We start from the raw sequence: 14,501 nt of genomic DNA, 5'->3' as shown, positions 1-14,501 counted from the left end.
GATATTTAACTTATTTCTTTGCTTTATACAGATGGTGTTGTACTCTTGAACACATCTAGTGCAAGTCTCCATGGTGCTCTAACTAAATTTCATAACAGCTGTAACAAATTTGGCATGATAATCAGCATTAAAAAGACCAAAACTCTGAAAATAGATAGGAAAAATAGAAAACTTCAGCTGCATTCTCAATGGGGAACCTATAGAACAAGTAAAATATGTCAGCTATTTAAACACAGTTTTTAGTAAAGATGGCAAATTAAATTTGAAAATCAACAACAGAATAAGCAAGGTTGGTGTGGTGGGGTGGCAGCTGAATAAATTTATATGGAAGAAGAGAGAAATTGGTCAAAACATTAAATGGACTAATAAACATCTTCAACTGGATGCATTTGGGAAGTTTGTGTCAGAGCAGATATTAGTTTTGCTCTTTATGCTTTTTAACAAAAAAAAATTTAAAAAGTTCTAGTCAGTTGATTGATAACATAAGGAATTCAAATTTTTTCATAAATTAATTAATGACAATTTGCCACTCCATTCCCCCCCCCCATAGAGTTAAGCACAAATTACCCTTAGTGCATTCAGTTGTCAGTTGTGTTGTTTTCTTTAATTTATTTAATTTTAATTAATAATATAGGTTTATTAATTATATTGCAGCTTCTACTGACAGAATTTCATGATGGAAAATATCATAGGCTTTTTGGAGATATGGATCCTATTTCCATTATAGAAGAAACTGATGAAATATTAGCAGTTGAAGTTCCAGCAGAAAAGTCTGTAACTGAAAATGAAGGCGAATATCTTTTATTACTCCTCGTTAATATGGTGGTGACAGATTCAGAAAAAGAAGTGTGAGTTAAACAACGTTGTATATATGTTTGATGAGTTCTTTTTTTTTTTTTTTTGTTAGAAGTTTTACAGCTGATTTGTACTAGAACTTGTAATATTATAACCTTTTAATATTGCACTAAAGAAAAAAAACCTTAAGACATTTAGCATAGCATTGAAATAGTGCTCTATGTATTATAAAAAAAAGAATATTACTGATCTAGAAAAAAAAAACATTTCAGCTAGCATAAAATGTGAAATGCACACTATCTACCAATAATTGTCCAGACACTTCAGCAATTTGCAATTGATACCAGCAGGCAGTGTGGTAACTAGCTTTTTCCTGTGAAAGATTTTATTTTTGTCCCCCCCCCTTTTTTTTTTGGAAAAAAAAAATACAGTAGAAATAGATTGGCTAATTTTTAACTTTAATCAAAAACATTACGGAATTGGTCCCCACCACAGCAAAATTTAAAATTTGAAAATGAAAATATAATACTGATTATTTTTTTGATATCCCATTTCAGGTTCCCCTTTGTCTTGGGCCTTGTACCTGTGCAACCATTGTACCTGCCTAGTTACAGCACTGCAAGCAGGTGAACCCTAATATCAATCAAAACCAAAAGTATGTCCACCTTTGATTTTGATCACCTCCTGCATCCTTTGAGGGAGACTTTCCACCAATGTGTGACAGACATCAGGTGTAATTTGTCTCCATTCTCCATCAAAGCAGCACTGAGTTCAGCGACAGATCAAGGACATGCTGCTCTTGAGACCTCAATCGGTGCTCCAATTCATCCCACAGGTGTTTGGAGTTGAGGTCAGGACTCTGCACAGGCTAGGGCAGTTGTTTAACAGCTATCTCTTAATACCATTCCACAATATTTGCAGGTTTGCAGCATGGGGCATTGTTGTTTTGATAGTAACATGGGCCCATTCCATAAAAACTCCACAGTATAGGAAGCACCTGATTATCCAGAATATCGAGGTACTGAGTTGCCTTCAAGGAACTGTGGACAACTACCAATGGTCCCACTCCAAACCAGCTGGATGCACTCCACACCATTACTCCTCCACCACCAAACTTTACTATGAGTACAACATGTGGTAACAAGCGTTCACCAGGCTGCCTCCACACCCACACCCTGCCGTCAGACCGGAAACAGATGAACTTTGATTCATCGCTCCAGAGTACTGTTTTCCAGTGGTCAATTGTCCAGTTCCCACACTATTTGCATCAGGCCAGATGAGCCACCTTGTTCATTGTTGCGATGTTTGGCTTGTGTGCCACTGCTCTTCCATGGAAACTGAATAAATGGAATTCTTTTTGTATAGCATTAGTGCTCACCATGCTCTGGAACTCATCATGGATGGTCTGTGCCAATTATAGCCGGTTTTAGCATACCACTCGTTTTAACACCCTCCTGTCCATCAGTCATTTTCAGTGGCTGTTCTGGGTGTTTTCCTGCACTAGTGATGCCAGAATGTCTCCATTTCTTGATCACATTGCCAGCTGTTGATTTCAGATGCACCAGTTGAGCAGCAATCGTACATATGGACATGCCACCAATGTGACAGCCCATGATGACACCTTTCTCGAAGTTACCGAGTTCACGTCATGTTACCATACCACCTGTATTCAACTACTATGATGATATACTGCTTTCTACTATCTGTGCACTGGTTTTTTTGTTATTAACAAACCTGGAATGTCCATAACTTCAAATAACAGGAGTGTCTGAACAATTATTGGTAGATAGTGTATATGCCATATGGTCTGACTTCTACTCAAGAAGAAGATTATAATAATCACTACCTTATTGAACTGTTTGTGCTCTCTGTAATCTTGTATCATTATTGCAATCAATATATCTTATAGTATTCCCATTCATTTTTAATTTATTAATGTTTTTAATACTGTCTAATTCTTTGATCCCCTGCTCAACAACTAAGGTTGCCTACCAGCGCCATAGAGTGATATCTAGTTGGGACTTTAGGCTTTTAGTTTAATCATTTTCATTTGTTTTTCTTTGGTTGCTTGTGCACGTTACAATTCTAATATTCTATCTCTGTAATAGATACTAAATATTGTGTCATCAGACTGATTTAATTCATTCCTGGTGCTTCATTCCACTAAATCAAAACATGAATTATTGTTTATAGAACCAAAATAAAGCAATATATTTTTAAAATCATACCATTTCATATGGCTGTTTTAAATGCCCTTAGGTTATAAAGATTTAGGTTTGAATCCCATTTCCTTATTCCCTTCCTCACACTCTCCTTATGCTTCCAGATTCCAGTAATGGCTTCTTGTTCTACCCTTGTTTTCCCTGTACTGTATGAAAAAATCTCTAAATTAATCATTTAACCACTTCTTACCAATTTACCAACTGAATGTATATTCAGTCTTTTCTCCTCACCTTCTATTCTCAAGGTTCTGCAAATTGTATTCTCTCAATTTGTTTTTATATTCCATAGTCTAGAGATATAACAGTGGCAGAGAATCTTCGGATCCTCTCTGTGATATCCTCATCCTCATGAAAACCAGTCAAGCAACCAGGTAAGTTCACAGTAGTCCATATATGGCCTGATCAAAGGCATATATAAGGAAATCAGAACCTCTTATCTTCTACATGTCAAGTTCCTTCTCATCATTGCTTTAGTCCATTGTAATGTTCCTACAATTTTAGCAGTGTGACTCCTAACTTCATGTTTCTGTCTATCACCATTCCCAGATCTCTCATTTCTTTCACCTCTTACAGAATTTTCCCATAAATTGATACTCTGTATCCCATCCTTGTCTACCAAATTGCAAGACTTTGCAACATTAAACTGGTAGTTTCACTCACTTGCTATTTAAGATCCTTCTGTAAGGCCGCATTCAGGCCTGGGTGGCCAAGTGATTAACATACCCACTCTCCAACCAACAGGTCACAGATTTGAATCCCACCATGAGCATGGATGTTTGTGATTGTCTTTAGGTAGGAGATGATTTCATCACCTGATGTGAGACCATTAGCCAACTTATTGGAGGCCTGAAGTGGTTGAAAATATTCCATGCTTGGTCTCTACAGCAGGGTTTCCAGGTTTTATAAATATTTTATATTTATTTGTAAAAATAAATATAAAAAATTACAAAAAAATTTATAAAAAATTGATAAAATGAAAAAAAAAAAAAATCCTTAGCCCTTCCAGTACAAATGTACTATAGGATAACTTTTGGTGGGTGGGAACCACACATACACATACACACAGTGCCATAATGAGGGCATGGTGAAAGAGGCAGCCGGCACGGGCAACTAGGTTTAGGGCACAAAACGTAAAAAATTTTAAAAATAAATAAATAGACAAATATGTCTGCTATTTTATATTGTGTTTTAAATTTCGGCAATACGCTGCTTTAGACACAAATTCTGCAACACACTGCAACTCATTTTGATGGGGTTAATAGTAAGTATTTAACATATTGCATTTAGTAAAATTTAACTTGTTACATTTAAATTTTTCAAAATTTTTGTCATTTTTGGGTTAGGGGGATGCAAGTTAGACACTTGCCACAGGCGCTTCATACCCTCGTTACTGTACTGCATACACATACATGAAATCTGCTCAGCTCCTTATAGTTCTTCCCAGGTTTGCATCATCTGCAAACAGCTGCATTCCCATTAGGCCTGTCTGTCATTTAACATGCAAGTTAAACAATAATGGCCCCAAAACTAATCCCTCAGCACACTGTTACTGATCTTCCTCTTTTGGAATATCACTTCTCCCCCCCAACTTTCCATACACAACCTTCTGATACCTGTCTGAAAACAATCGCCTATTTAGCTTAACAGTCTCTTATACTTGAAAGAAATTATATTTTTGTTTTAATCTCTTTTACCACAGCGTATACGAGGTGTGCTCATTCCAAAAATGTGGTTTATTTAAGTATAAAGAGCTAATAAGCTTCATTTCGGCAATGAAAACATTACTTAAATTAAGGGGATATTAAATCCCGCATAGTTTTAAAACCGAATAAGAAACTCAAAGATTGGAATCAGAGAGTTGCTTGCCGAATATAGTAAACTATAAAGTATCGGCGACACTAGCGTTAGCCAATGCAAGTGATCCTAGTACGTAGTACAATACCAGGGCAACTCGTTGCAAAGGTGGAGGAAGTTCAGATCGCTATTCTTAGGTATTTTCCATAATGTAAAAACACATTTCCTAGGAAATGTATGCTGTTATTACATTATGGAGGGAGGTCACTACCCAGACCGGTTTCAGCCTTTTTTGAGGCTTCATCAGTGAGTAGCTAGACCTAATACCAAAGTGTATAGCGAAAAGAACTTACTATAGGTTCTTTTTTGTGCTCATTTGGATGTATTTGGCCTTTTTGCTTCAGCAAAGGCACATCTCGCCTTTGGAAATGCTTGATCATTGCATACCTTCACTTCCACTCACTTTCTGTGTATGTGTCAGACGGTGTGTGTGTGTGGAGGGGGGGAGAACGTAGTCGTTCATTATTGAGCAGTATTTTTTGTTTTCATTTTCTTTTGTGAGCACTTTCAAAGTGCAGAGTTTTTTGTTTGCAGGTACTGCTCTCACTAAAGAAGTGCAGGATTTTGTTTTCTGCAAATGCTATTACTAGAACAGAATTACAAGTCATAGCGCCTCATTTGCTAATGGTGAATCTTAAGATCTCGCCACAGGATATTCATCAGGTCATTAGGTCTTTTTTTTTTTTCTTTAATGCTGAGAAAATTTAATATGAGTTCTCTTCCTTTCAGAGTCAAAATCATAATTTTTGAAATAAATGAATGATGTGAAATAAGAGAGGTCATCAAAACATTAAAAGAGGTAGCCAGGGCAACCAACATGTATGCCTTTAAATCTTTTGGTGGCAGTCACTACCAGATCATTGCATGGAATTTCATCACCAGAAACAAACTACTATCAGGTTTCAAGATAAAGACCAATTAATCATTCCTGCAATGATTGAGAACCAAGTTTTTCTCAATGAAAATTGAGAGATTCCTGATATAGCACATTGAAAAATTTGAATGATATAATATTTAAAGTGTTTTCCAAATCGGGAATATTCAAGGACATGTGCAAGAAGAATGTCCAAAAGAGAAAGAATGGAAATCAGATAGCATCCATTTTACCTTTGAGATAAAGCAGCAGGTTTCCAATTATTCATCATAGAGGCAGTAAGAGTAGTAGCAAACTATCCAGGGCCTATTGTGTTGTCTTCATTGTGGCATCTTCAACCAGTTGGGTGAGGATTACCTTAAAGCTTAATGTTTTAATTGCTTGGGGAGGGGTGGGTGGGACATATTTCAGGACAGTGCCCTACATCTTGCAAGAAATGCAGATCAAGTACACAGTCAGTACCTGTCTGTATAAGACTTGTGTAGAAAAGGTTGGTGGTTCAGTCTTCATATCTAATGAGAGCACAACTCTTGCTAACATTTTCTGGAGCCAGAAAGACAACTGAAGAAAAAGAGCAACTTCCAGAAGACTTCTTTGGAAATATAAAAAGAAAAAGAAACTCCCTTGCTTGATATGAAACCAGCAGTCAGGCATCTTTCAATCCAGAGAATGTGCCTCTTCCAGATGACACAGAAGAACTGGAAACAGTACAAGTATCTGCAGCTTTGTCAGATCTTATTAAAGACAAGTCAGTAGAAGCAATAAAGAAAAATGAAAGAAATACAGAGGAAGCAGAAGAAATGGGCTTCATGAATGGCTCTGCAAAAAGAGGAGCTGATAAAGCATTTAGCTTTATCAGCTCAACAAACAGATGCCAAATAAGTCATCCTACACCAGGAATATGGAGCAGGTGCTAAAGATGAAGCTACAAACACCCAGAAACTGTGCAAACCCTCCCCTCCTCATTAAGAACATACAGTGCTCAGCAGTTATTTTAAAAGAACTTGGCAATGAGAACCCTATCGTCCAGAAATAACCACCTTAAGAGAACAGACAGAGGAACCACAGTTTTGTTTAATAGAAGGCAAGGATTCAAAAATCCAAGCAGTTGACTTCAGTTGGGAGAGGGGACCAGACTGCAGACCTAAACACAGTGGTGTTAGATTACCCTCCCCCACTCCTCTTTCTGTGTAGCTCTAAGTTGAAGTTGTTTCCTAAGTTTTTCATAATCACTGGTCTTGTAGTTCTACATATATATATCCTTTCCTCACAGAAGTTCTCATGTGACTAGCTGAAACTCAGGTGATCACCAAGCCAATTTGCCTATATATTTATTTGTCTCCACCCTCAACATTTCCCTGCCTATAGCAACATCTAAGTATCTCATCCTATCAACCTCTACCCTACACTATACTACTCAAAACCACTGCCACTATCCAAAAATATTGAACATTCAAAAATACACTTCACTAGAAAAAGAAAATAACATCTGTCTCCCATTTCTAAACACATTAGTTAAATGACTAGCTAATGGTTCTGTTGTTCTTTTCTGTTTATAAAAAACACACACATATTGAAAGGTACTTACATTAAAAATCACACCATCACCTATCTCAATAATATGCCACCGCGAAAACACACACAGTGCCAATGCTATTTGTTCAAATGACACAGCCCTTGTTAACAAACTCAGGTACCTTGGTGACATGACACACAATTCCTATCCCCTGTATATGGGGTACATCTGAAAATATAGCTAGTGTTCTATAGTTCTTCATAAATGTAATCTTCACGATACCTTCAAAACTACATATCCAGCTACAACTTTCATCTGACACAGCCTGGATGGATGAGACTGAATGATCAGTCTCATCATTTTGCACATCTGGAGTATATAGCATTCTTTGCGCCTGCAATTTAGTCTACTTTGGACAATCTGTATGGCAAACTGTGCTCTGGGTATTCATTCACATGGGTCTAAATTGAAGAAGACAATCGTGCTGCACAGAAGTCACTATAGGCATGAGTGACATCAGGTAGGAATTAACATTTGGTATGAAGTACCCCCCCCCCCTTAACTCAACAAGCAGGGCTACATTAATTTGCTAAAGATCTAGACAGTAATTCTAAGTTCACATTTAGCCTGACTTCTCTGAATTAACTTCATTATTATCCAGTCCCTAGAGGACATTAGTTCCTTTTCAGTTACAGTTTGACTTTTTTCTACAACATTCTAATTGAGTGTTGTGTGTGTTTACCACAGTTGTAATTTGTGCTCTGAAGATGCTGGTTAGAAATTCATCAAAATATTAGTAAGTTCAATAAATTAATTTTCCTCTGGTGTTGTTTATACCTTGAGCACTGTTATAAATTATTATTATTATCTCAAGGCCCAATGGAGTCAAAGACTCATCTAGTAGGTCCTTTTGTCATATACACAGCTCTTCATATACCTTAAACACACTTATACTCTCTGCAGATACCACACTGTCAAGCAAGCCATTCCAGTCATTTACAACTCTGCATGCAAAAAACCACCTTCTCACTCCCCCTCCTCACACCCTCTTTGTACAACTTTGAGGGATGACCTTTGGTTCTCTCCTCATCTCCCCCAGGAATGGGAGATCAGGATTAAAACCTCTCTGACGTTAATCCTATAGCAGCCTCTTACTAACTTGTAGGTCTCTATCATTATCACCCCTCTGCCTCCTATCCATTAGATTCTGTAAATTGCATCTTCTCAACCTTTCCTCATATTCAACATTCCAGAGATCAGAAACTACCTAGTCAGTCGCCTCTGAACCCTTTCTAACATCTCTTCATCCTTTTGAAAACCAGGTGACCAAATCTATGCACAATAGTCCATGTGTGGCCTAATCAAAGTCCTATACAATGGAACAAGAATCTCCTTACTTCTACAAGTCAGTGTCCTCTGCATCATTCCCAGAATTCTTTGTGTTGTCCTCACAATTTTATCAATGTGCCCCCTAAATTTCAGATCCTTATCCACTATCACCCCAAGATCTTCCCATCAAGCATAAATTCTACATCCCATCTTTGTTTCCTAAATTTTAAAACTTTTCATTTTGCAACATTGAACTCACATCCCTATTCCTGTGCTTATTCACTCAATTTATTCACATCTTCTTGTAAGGCCAACATCTTCTCTACTCATCATAGCTCATCCCAACTTTGCATCATCTGCAAACAACTGAATATCCCCATCCAAATCTTTGCCAGTCTCTGATCCAGTGCACTAATCTAATATCCAACCCTGTCAGCTCTAGTTTGACTATCAACATATCATGTGGTAATCTATTAAAAGTCTTTGCAAAATCTAAGTATGCTACTGTGTATCCCTCTCCTCTGTTCAAGGAAGCTGTCACCTTATTGTAATAAGTAAGTAGATTACTAAAACATGACCTCCCTTTAGCAAATCCATGCTGTCCACCAAAGATAATAGTATTGTTGTCAACTCAATTTTGGATTCTAGTTCTCACCGTCTTCTCCAACAACTTAACCACAACACCTGACACACAGATAGGCCTATAATTTGAGGCTTGAGTCTATCACCTACCTTATGAAGCAGCACTATCTTGCCCTCCTTCCACTTCTTTGGAACTGGACCTGGACCCAGTTCAAGACTCATATTAAAAATATATGTCAAGGCAGATGTCAACTCCCTGGCACATTCTTTCAGAATACGTGGCAATATACAGGGTGTCCACAAATGATTACCATGATTTCAACTCGCTATAATATTTTAACAATGAAACTAACTGAATAAATTTTGTTGCAGGTAAACTTGGGCACTCATAAAGTTTCCATACTAGTATCTTCAGTATACTGCTTTTGCCACCAGGAGAACTGCTGCTGATTTTCTTTAAAAATGGCTTCAGTACAGGAAAAAGCGCAATGTGTTCTGTGGCTGGTAGAAACAAAATCTCCAGTTACAGTGCAGCGAATGTTTAGGGCACAGTATGGAAAGAACCCACTTGATGTCAAGCTCATTAAGTCATGGAAGACAAAGTTTTTAGAAACAGGTTCAGTTCATAAGGGGTACAAGCAGGGGCAGACCATTGGTTTCCGAGGAAACAGTTGAGGCAGTTCAAACTGCCTTCACCCGGTAGCCACAGAAGTCAATCAGAAGAGCTTCACTAGAACTTCAAATGCCAAGGAGTACAGTCCACAAAGTGGTACACAATTGTTTGTGTACAAAGTCCAAATTGTCCAGGAGATAAAGCCAGATGATCGTCCAAGGCGTGAAGAATCCTCACCGCATTGATGAGGATAATAATTTTTTGCAGCATGTTTGTTTCTCTGATGAGGCAACATTTCACGTGAGTGGAATAGTCAACAGACACAATGTAAGGATCTGGGGATCTGAAAACCCACATGCCATAAGAGAACACATTCGAGCTAGTCCAAAACTCAACGTGTGTGTGTGGTGTGGACTAATGCATGATCGAGTGATTTCTTCTTTCTTGAAAAAGAAATTAATGGAAATGTATACTTAGACATGCTCAATAATTATGCCATTCCCCAGCTACGGAGATGCAACCAAATGTTATCTTTCAGCACGATGGAACCCTCCTCCCTCGTTGGTCTCGTGATGTTCACATTCGTCTTAATCGAGAATTCCCGAATCGCTGGATTGGCAGAGATGGTCCAATCCCATGGTCCCCGAGGTCACCGGACCTTACATCCCTAGACCTTTTTCTTTGGGGGTATGTTAAGGATCTTGTTTATGCAACACCAGTTCCAGACCTTGTGACTTTGCGATAGCATATCAGAAATGCAGTTGAAGGAGTCACACAACAAATGTTGGGGAATGTGTGGCATGTTATTGATTACTGCTTGAATATTTTACGTGTTACCGGCAGTGCACGTGTTGAAGTTGTTCATCGACTTTTTTCCTATATGTTATGCATTGAAGTCTAACTTTGTGTTCCATTTCAAGTATCCACTGAACAGTTATAATATATTATAATCACGGTAAACATTTGTGGACACCTTATATTATCAAGTCCCACAGTCTTATTAACATCAAGTTTGCTCAATTCTCCATACACCTCTTGCTCACTTACATTCAGTTTCTCCTCCCCATCATCATCAACAACTGCTCTCAATTTCTCCATGTCACATTAACAAGAATGAAAGCCCTTTATGAACCTCATTAAGTATCTCCACTATATCTTCTGCAGCAGTTATCCTTATACCATTTTCTCCAATCAGTGTGATTTTTCCATAATCATTTTTTTTTTTTTTTTTTCTTGCTGCATATTGGAACAACTCCCTAGTCTTTTTGGCTTCATTATCTAAATGCTGCTCATACTTTATTTTGCTACCCTTACCAACCAAGTCACCCTCCTTGCCTGATCTTTGTAATCCTTATGGAATTGGTTATTACCACTTCTTTTATGGTGCCTTCATAATGCCTTTTTTTCTCTGTATTGCATGCTTAATCTCTTCATTCATCCATTTCACACTTATTTAATCTTCTGACCCTTGGAATAAATTTAGACATTGCTTCTACTAGATAGTTCTTGAATATCCCCCAAGCTTCATTAATCTCTTTTCCAGCTAACTCCTCATTCCATGGAATGAGGAGTTAGCTCATGCAAGCTGCAAGCTGTCTCCTGAGCTCCCCACCAGCCTTGTAGTTCCACATATACCCTTTTCTCACAGAGGTCCTCACACTGCTGGCAACCACCCAGGTAATCACTTCATGGTAACTCTCACCAACTGGAGGGTGATTTGACACCTCATTTATAATCACATCCACTGATGAGATTATCAAATCCAAGACTCTCAATCCTTGTGTGCCCTCTGTTACATACTGTCTGAGGTAGTTGTCTCTCATAAACTCAAGAAACTTATTTTCTTTACTTCCAGTTGCTATCTCATCATCCAAGTCTATATTGCCATAATTAAAATTGCCCATAATGATCATCCTTTTCTTATTTGCTTGGCTAAGTTGATTATACGTTTCATAGTCACTACCATCCACATTACCAGGTCTATAACAACATCCAACCAAGTATTTCATTCTATTCACCTCTATCTCACACCATACTGTCTGCACTATGATTGTTATGTCCATACAAAGTAGAGATGCTCTTGCATCTCTACTTTGTATGGACAAAACTCTTTCTCTATCATCAATAGCACTCTGCCTCCCTTTTTACCCTGTCTATCCTCATGAAACACATCATACTCTTCCATCTCTATTCCTGTCAGGATGTCATCTTCAACCAACCATGTCTCACTTATTCCAACAATTTTTGGATGAACAGACTTAATTAATGCAACCATTTCATTTGCCTTGTTTCTTACACTTCTAGCATTTATATGCAAACTCAGCAGCTTATTCCTGGATCTATAGCTAGTTCCACTGATACCACTTATTTGATGTGACTTCTCCATGCTTAACTTGAGCCATTTCTTTTTCTCCTTATTCATCTTAGAACCTTCTTCAAATTCAACTGTTTTCCCTTGATCCCAGGTCATCTTCTTCCCTTTTTTGTGTACACATACATTCACATCCTCTTGGAGCATCCACCTTTCTGCCAATATCTAAGTCTATCTATATATAAAGGTCTATCTACACACACACACACACACACACACAAGGCACTGATCAGGCCATGTCTAGATTTTTTTGTGCACAGCTCTGATTTCTTATAGTCTGGAGACAAGGACTGGCTGGAATGTCGAGGGGATTGAGGAAATGTGCCATGATAAGCTTGGTATATTAATAAGGTATTATAAGTTTGAGGATAATATACTGAAAATATATTATAAAGAAATGCCAAGACATTTAGAAATTTCTGAATTAATTTTGTATGAATTTATAAGCGTTTATTGGAAATTGTATGAAGTGAAACAAGTAATCCTCTCATTTCCCCCCCCCCCCACTCTATTCATCTCACAATTATATCTCAAGCTTTAAATATAGCAATTTAAACTAGATATAAACAGGATTATGCTTGCTTTAGACATTAATGTTTAGTACTTGCAGAAGATTAAGTTTTAGCTAAAAAACACTGAATATAAATAGACACTTATGGAATATTAAAATGTGTGTTCATTATAGGTTTCTGAATTTATTAGTATATATATCTAGACTCTTATAAGAGGCATAAGGTGCCACAAAAAGTAAAAGAAAAAATAATTAAACTATAGAGAGTATTTGACAGCAAATACTGATTACATAATCATTATTTATGGTTAACATTTATTTGTTATTCATTATGTGGACTTCTTGCTTCAGTTTTCTATTTATCATCTGGAACCATTGAGTCTTGAACTTTATGGCCTGTTAAGTATTTAGTTATTTGCAGGTTGGGACATAATATATGTCAGGTCACTGGCATTATTATGTTATGTTTGTAAATATAGCTAGTTTGTTTAGTATGAGGTAGAACTTGAGTTGCAAAGAGAGAAAATCCTATCATCTCTCTCTCTCTCTCTCTGAGTTGAGCTTAACTCTGATAAAATTAAAAAATAATTGATAAAGTTACTCCCATCAGATCTGCAATTTGAAGCCTTTTCCCAGGCAACTAATGTGCGGTAAAGCCCAGTCAGAGATGGAAATGTCTTATTTTATAGTATATGAACAATAAAGAATGATTGTAAAGCATCATCTGATGTTTAAAATGAGCCAGGTTATTCTAAGGTTTAAAAAAAAAAGAGTAGACCATTTTTGAACAGAAGATTGGAAGAATGTTCTTTTACTATGAAATGATTCCCTTATTCTTTTAGATTCTTACTGTTTGCCATTAAGTTGACGTGCTGTTGCAATAGAATTTCTGAATGCCCAGCATCCTGTGATGCATTGGATATTGATTGATCTACATTGATAACTCCTGCTCACTACTTTCTTTGTGCAACAATTTCTGGCCACATTCTTTTGGCATAAAGCACATTCCCCAACTCTTACACCCTATGACTTGCTTTTTACAGAGCTACTTGCTTTTTTTCGGAAAAAGTAGGAGATGTCACGATTCAATATAATCTAGTAAGAGACACTAGATATATTCATGATCAGAAAACAGTCATTCCAAAAATGCTTCCAGCAGAGTCACCATTGTTATATCACACTGGGAAATTGCATCAAAGGGGATAACAACTGATAGCTAAATGACGAAGTGAACATTAAAAATGCATTACTGAAGTTTTTTAATCACAGCCTGTATAAATTATTATTATTATTATTATTATTTGACACCTCCAGCGAGTCCAAAAACTCATCACTTGCTCTACGACTCTGTCTCCACTCAATCCACCAACTGACTGCAACTACACCAACGCCATCTACCACCGACCACCACCACTAGTTTTTCCAAAGACAATCACAAACATCCATGCCCACGGCAGGATTTGAACCCACAGCTTTTTTTTGGCTGGGGAGTGGGTATGCTAACCACTCAGCCAGTCAGGCCGGCAAAAAACTTTATTATTATTATTATTATTAAAAAAGACCTCATGGAGTCAAAGACTCATCTAGGAGGTCCTTTTATCTCACACACATCTCATCATACCGTGTCTTAAACACATTCAAACTCCTTGCAGACACCACACTCTCAGGCAAGGCATTCCAATCACTCACAACTCTGCACAAAAAAACCTGCCTCTCACTCCCCTACTCACACCCTCTTTATACAGTTTCCAGGGATGACCTCTGGTTCTCCCCTGATCTCCCACTATTCTCTGTAGAACTTCTCCACTATTGATCCTATAACAACCCCTTACCA

At 37.4% G+C, this 14,501-nt stretch overlaps 1 protein-coding gene across 1 annotated transcript in view; it reads left to right on the top strand.

Annotated features, from left to right (window-relative positions):
• Positions 1–14,501, top strand: part of LOC150109022 (ubiquitin carboxyl-terminal hydrolase 31-like) — a 240,241-nt gene that overhangs the window by 167,048 nt on the left and 58,692 nt on the right. Inside the window, exon 5 of the mRNA XM_090401494.1 lies at positions 655–848. Coding sequence (XP_090257620.1) covers positions 655–848 — 194 coding nt within the window. The remainder of the gene's footprint in view (positions 1–654; positions 849–14,501) is intronic.

This window comes from Typopeltis vanoorti, chromosome 2 (assembly GCF_054136105.1).
Source record: "Typopeltis vanoorti isolate ZY-2024b chromosome 2, IOZ_Tvanoo_1.0, whole genome shotgun sequence".
Lineage (NCBI taxonomy): Eukaryota > Metazoa > Arthropoda > Arachnida > Uropygi > Thelyphonidae > Typopeltis > Typopeltis vanoorti.
The sequence above is the reverse complement of the archived record's forward strand: the minus strand, read 5'-3'. Positions and strand labels throughout refer to the sequence as shown.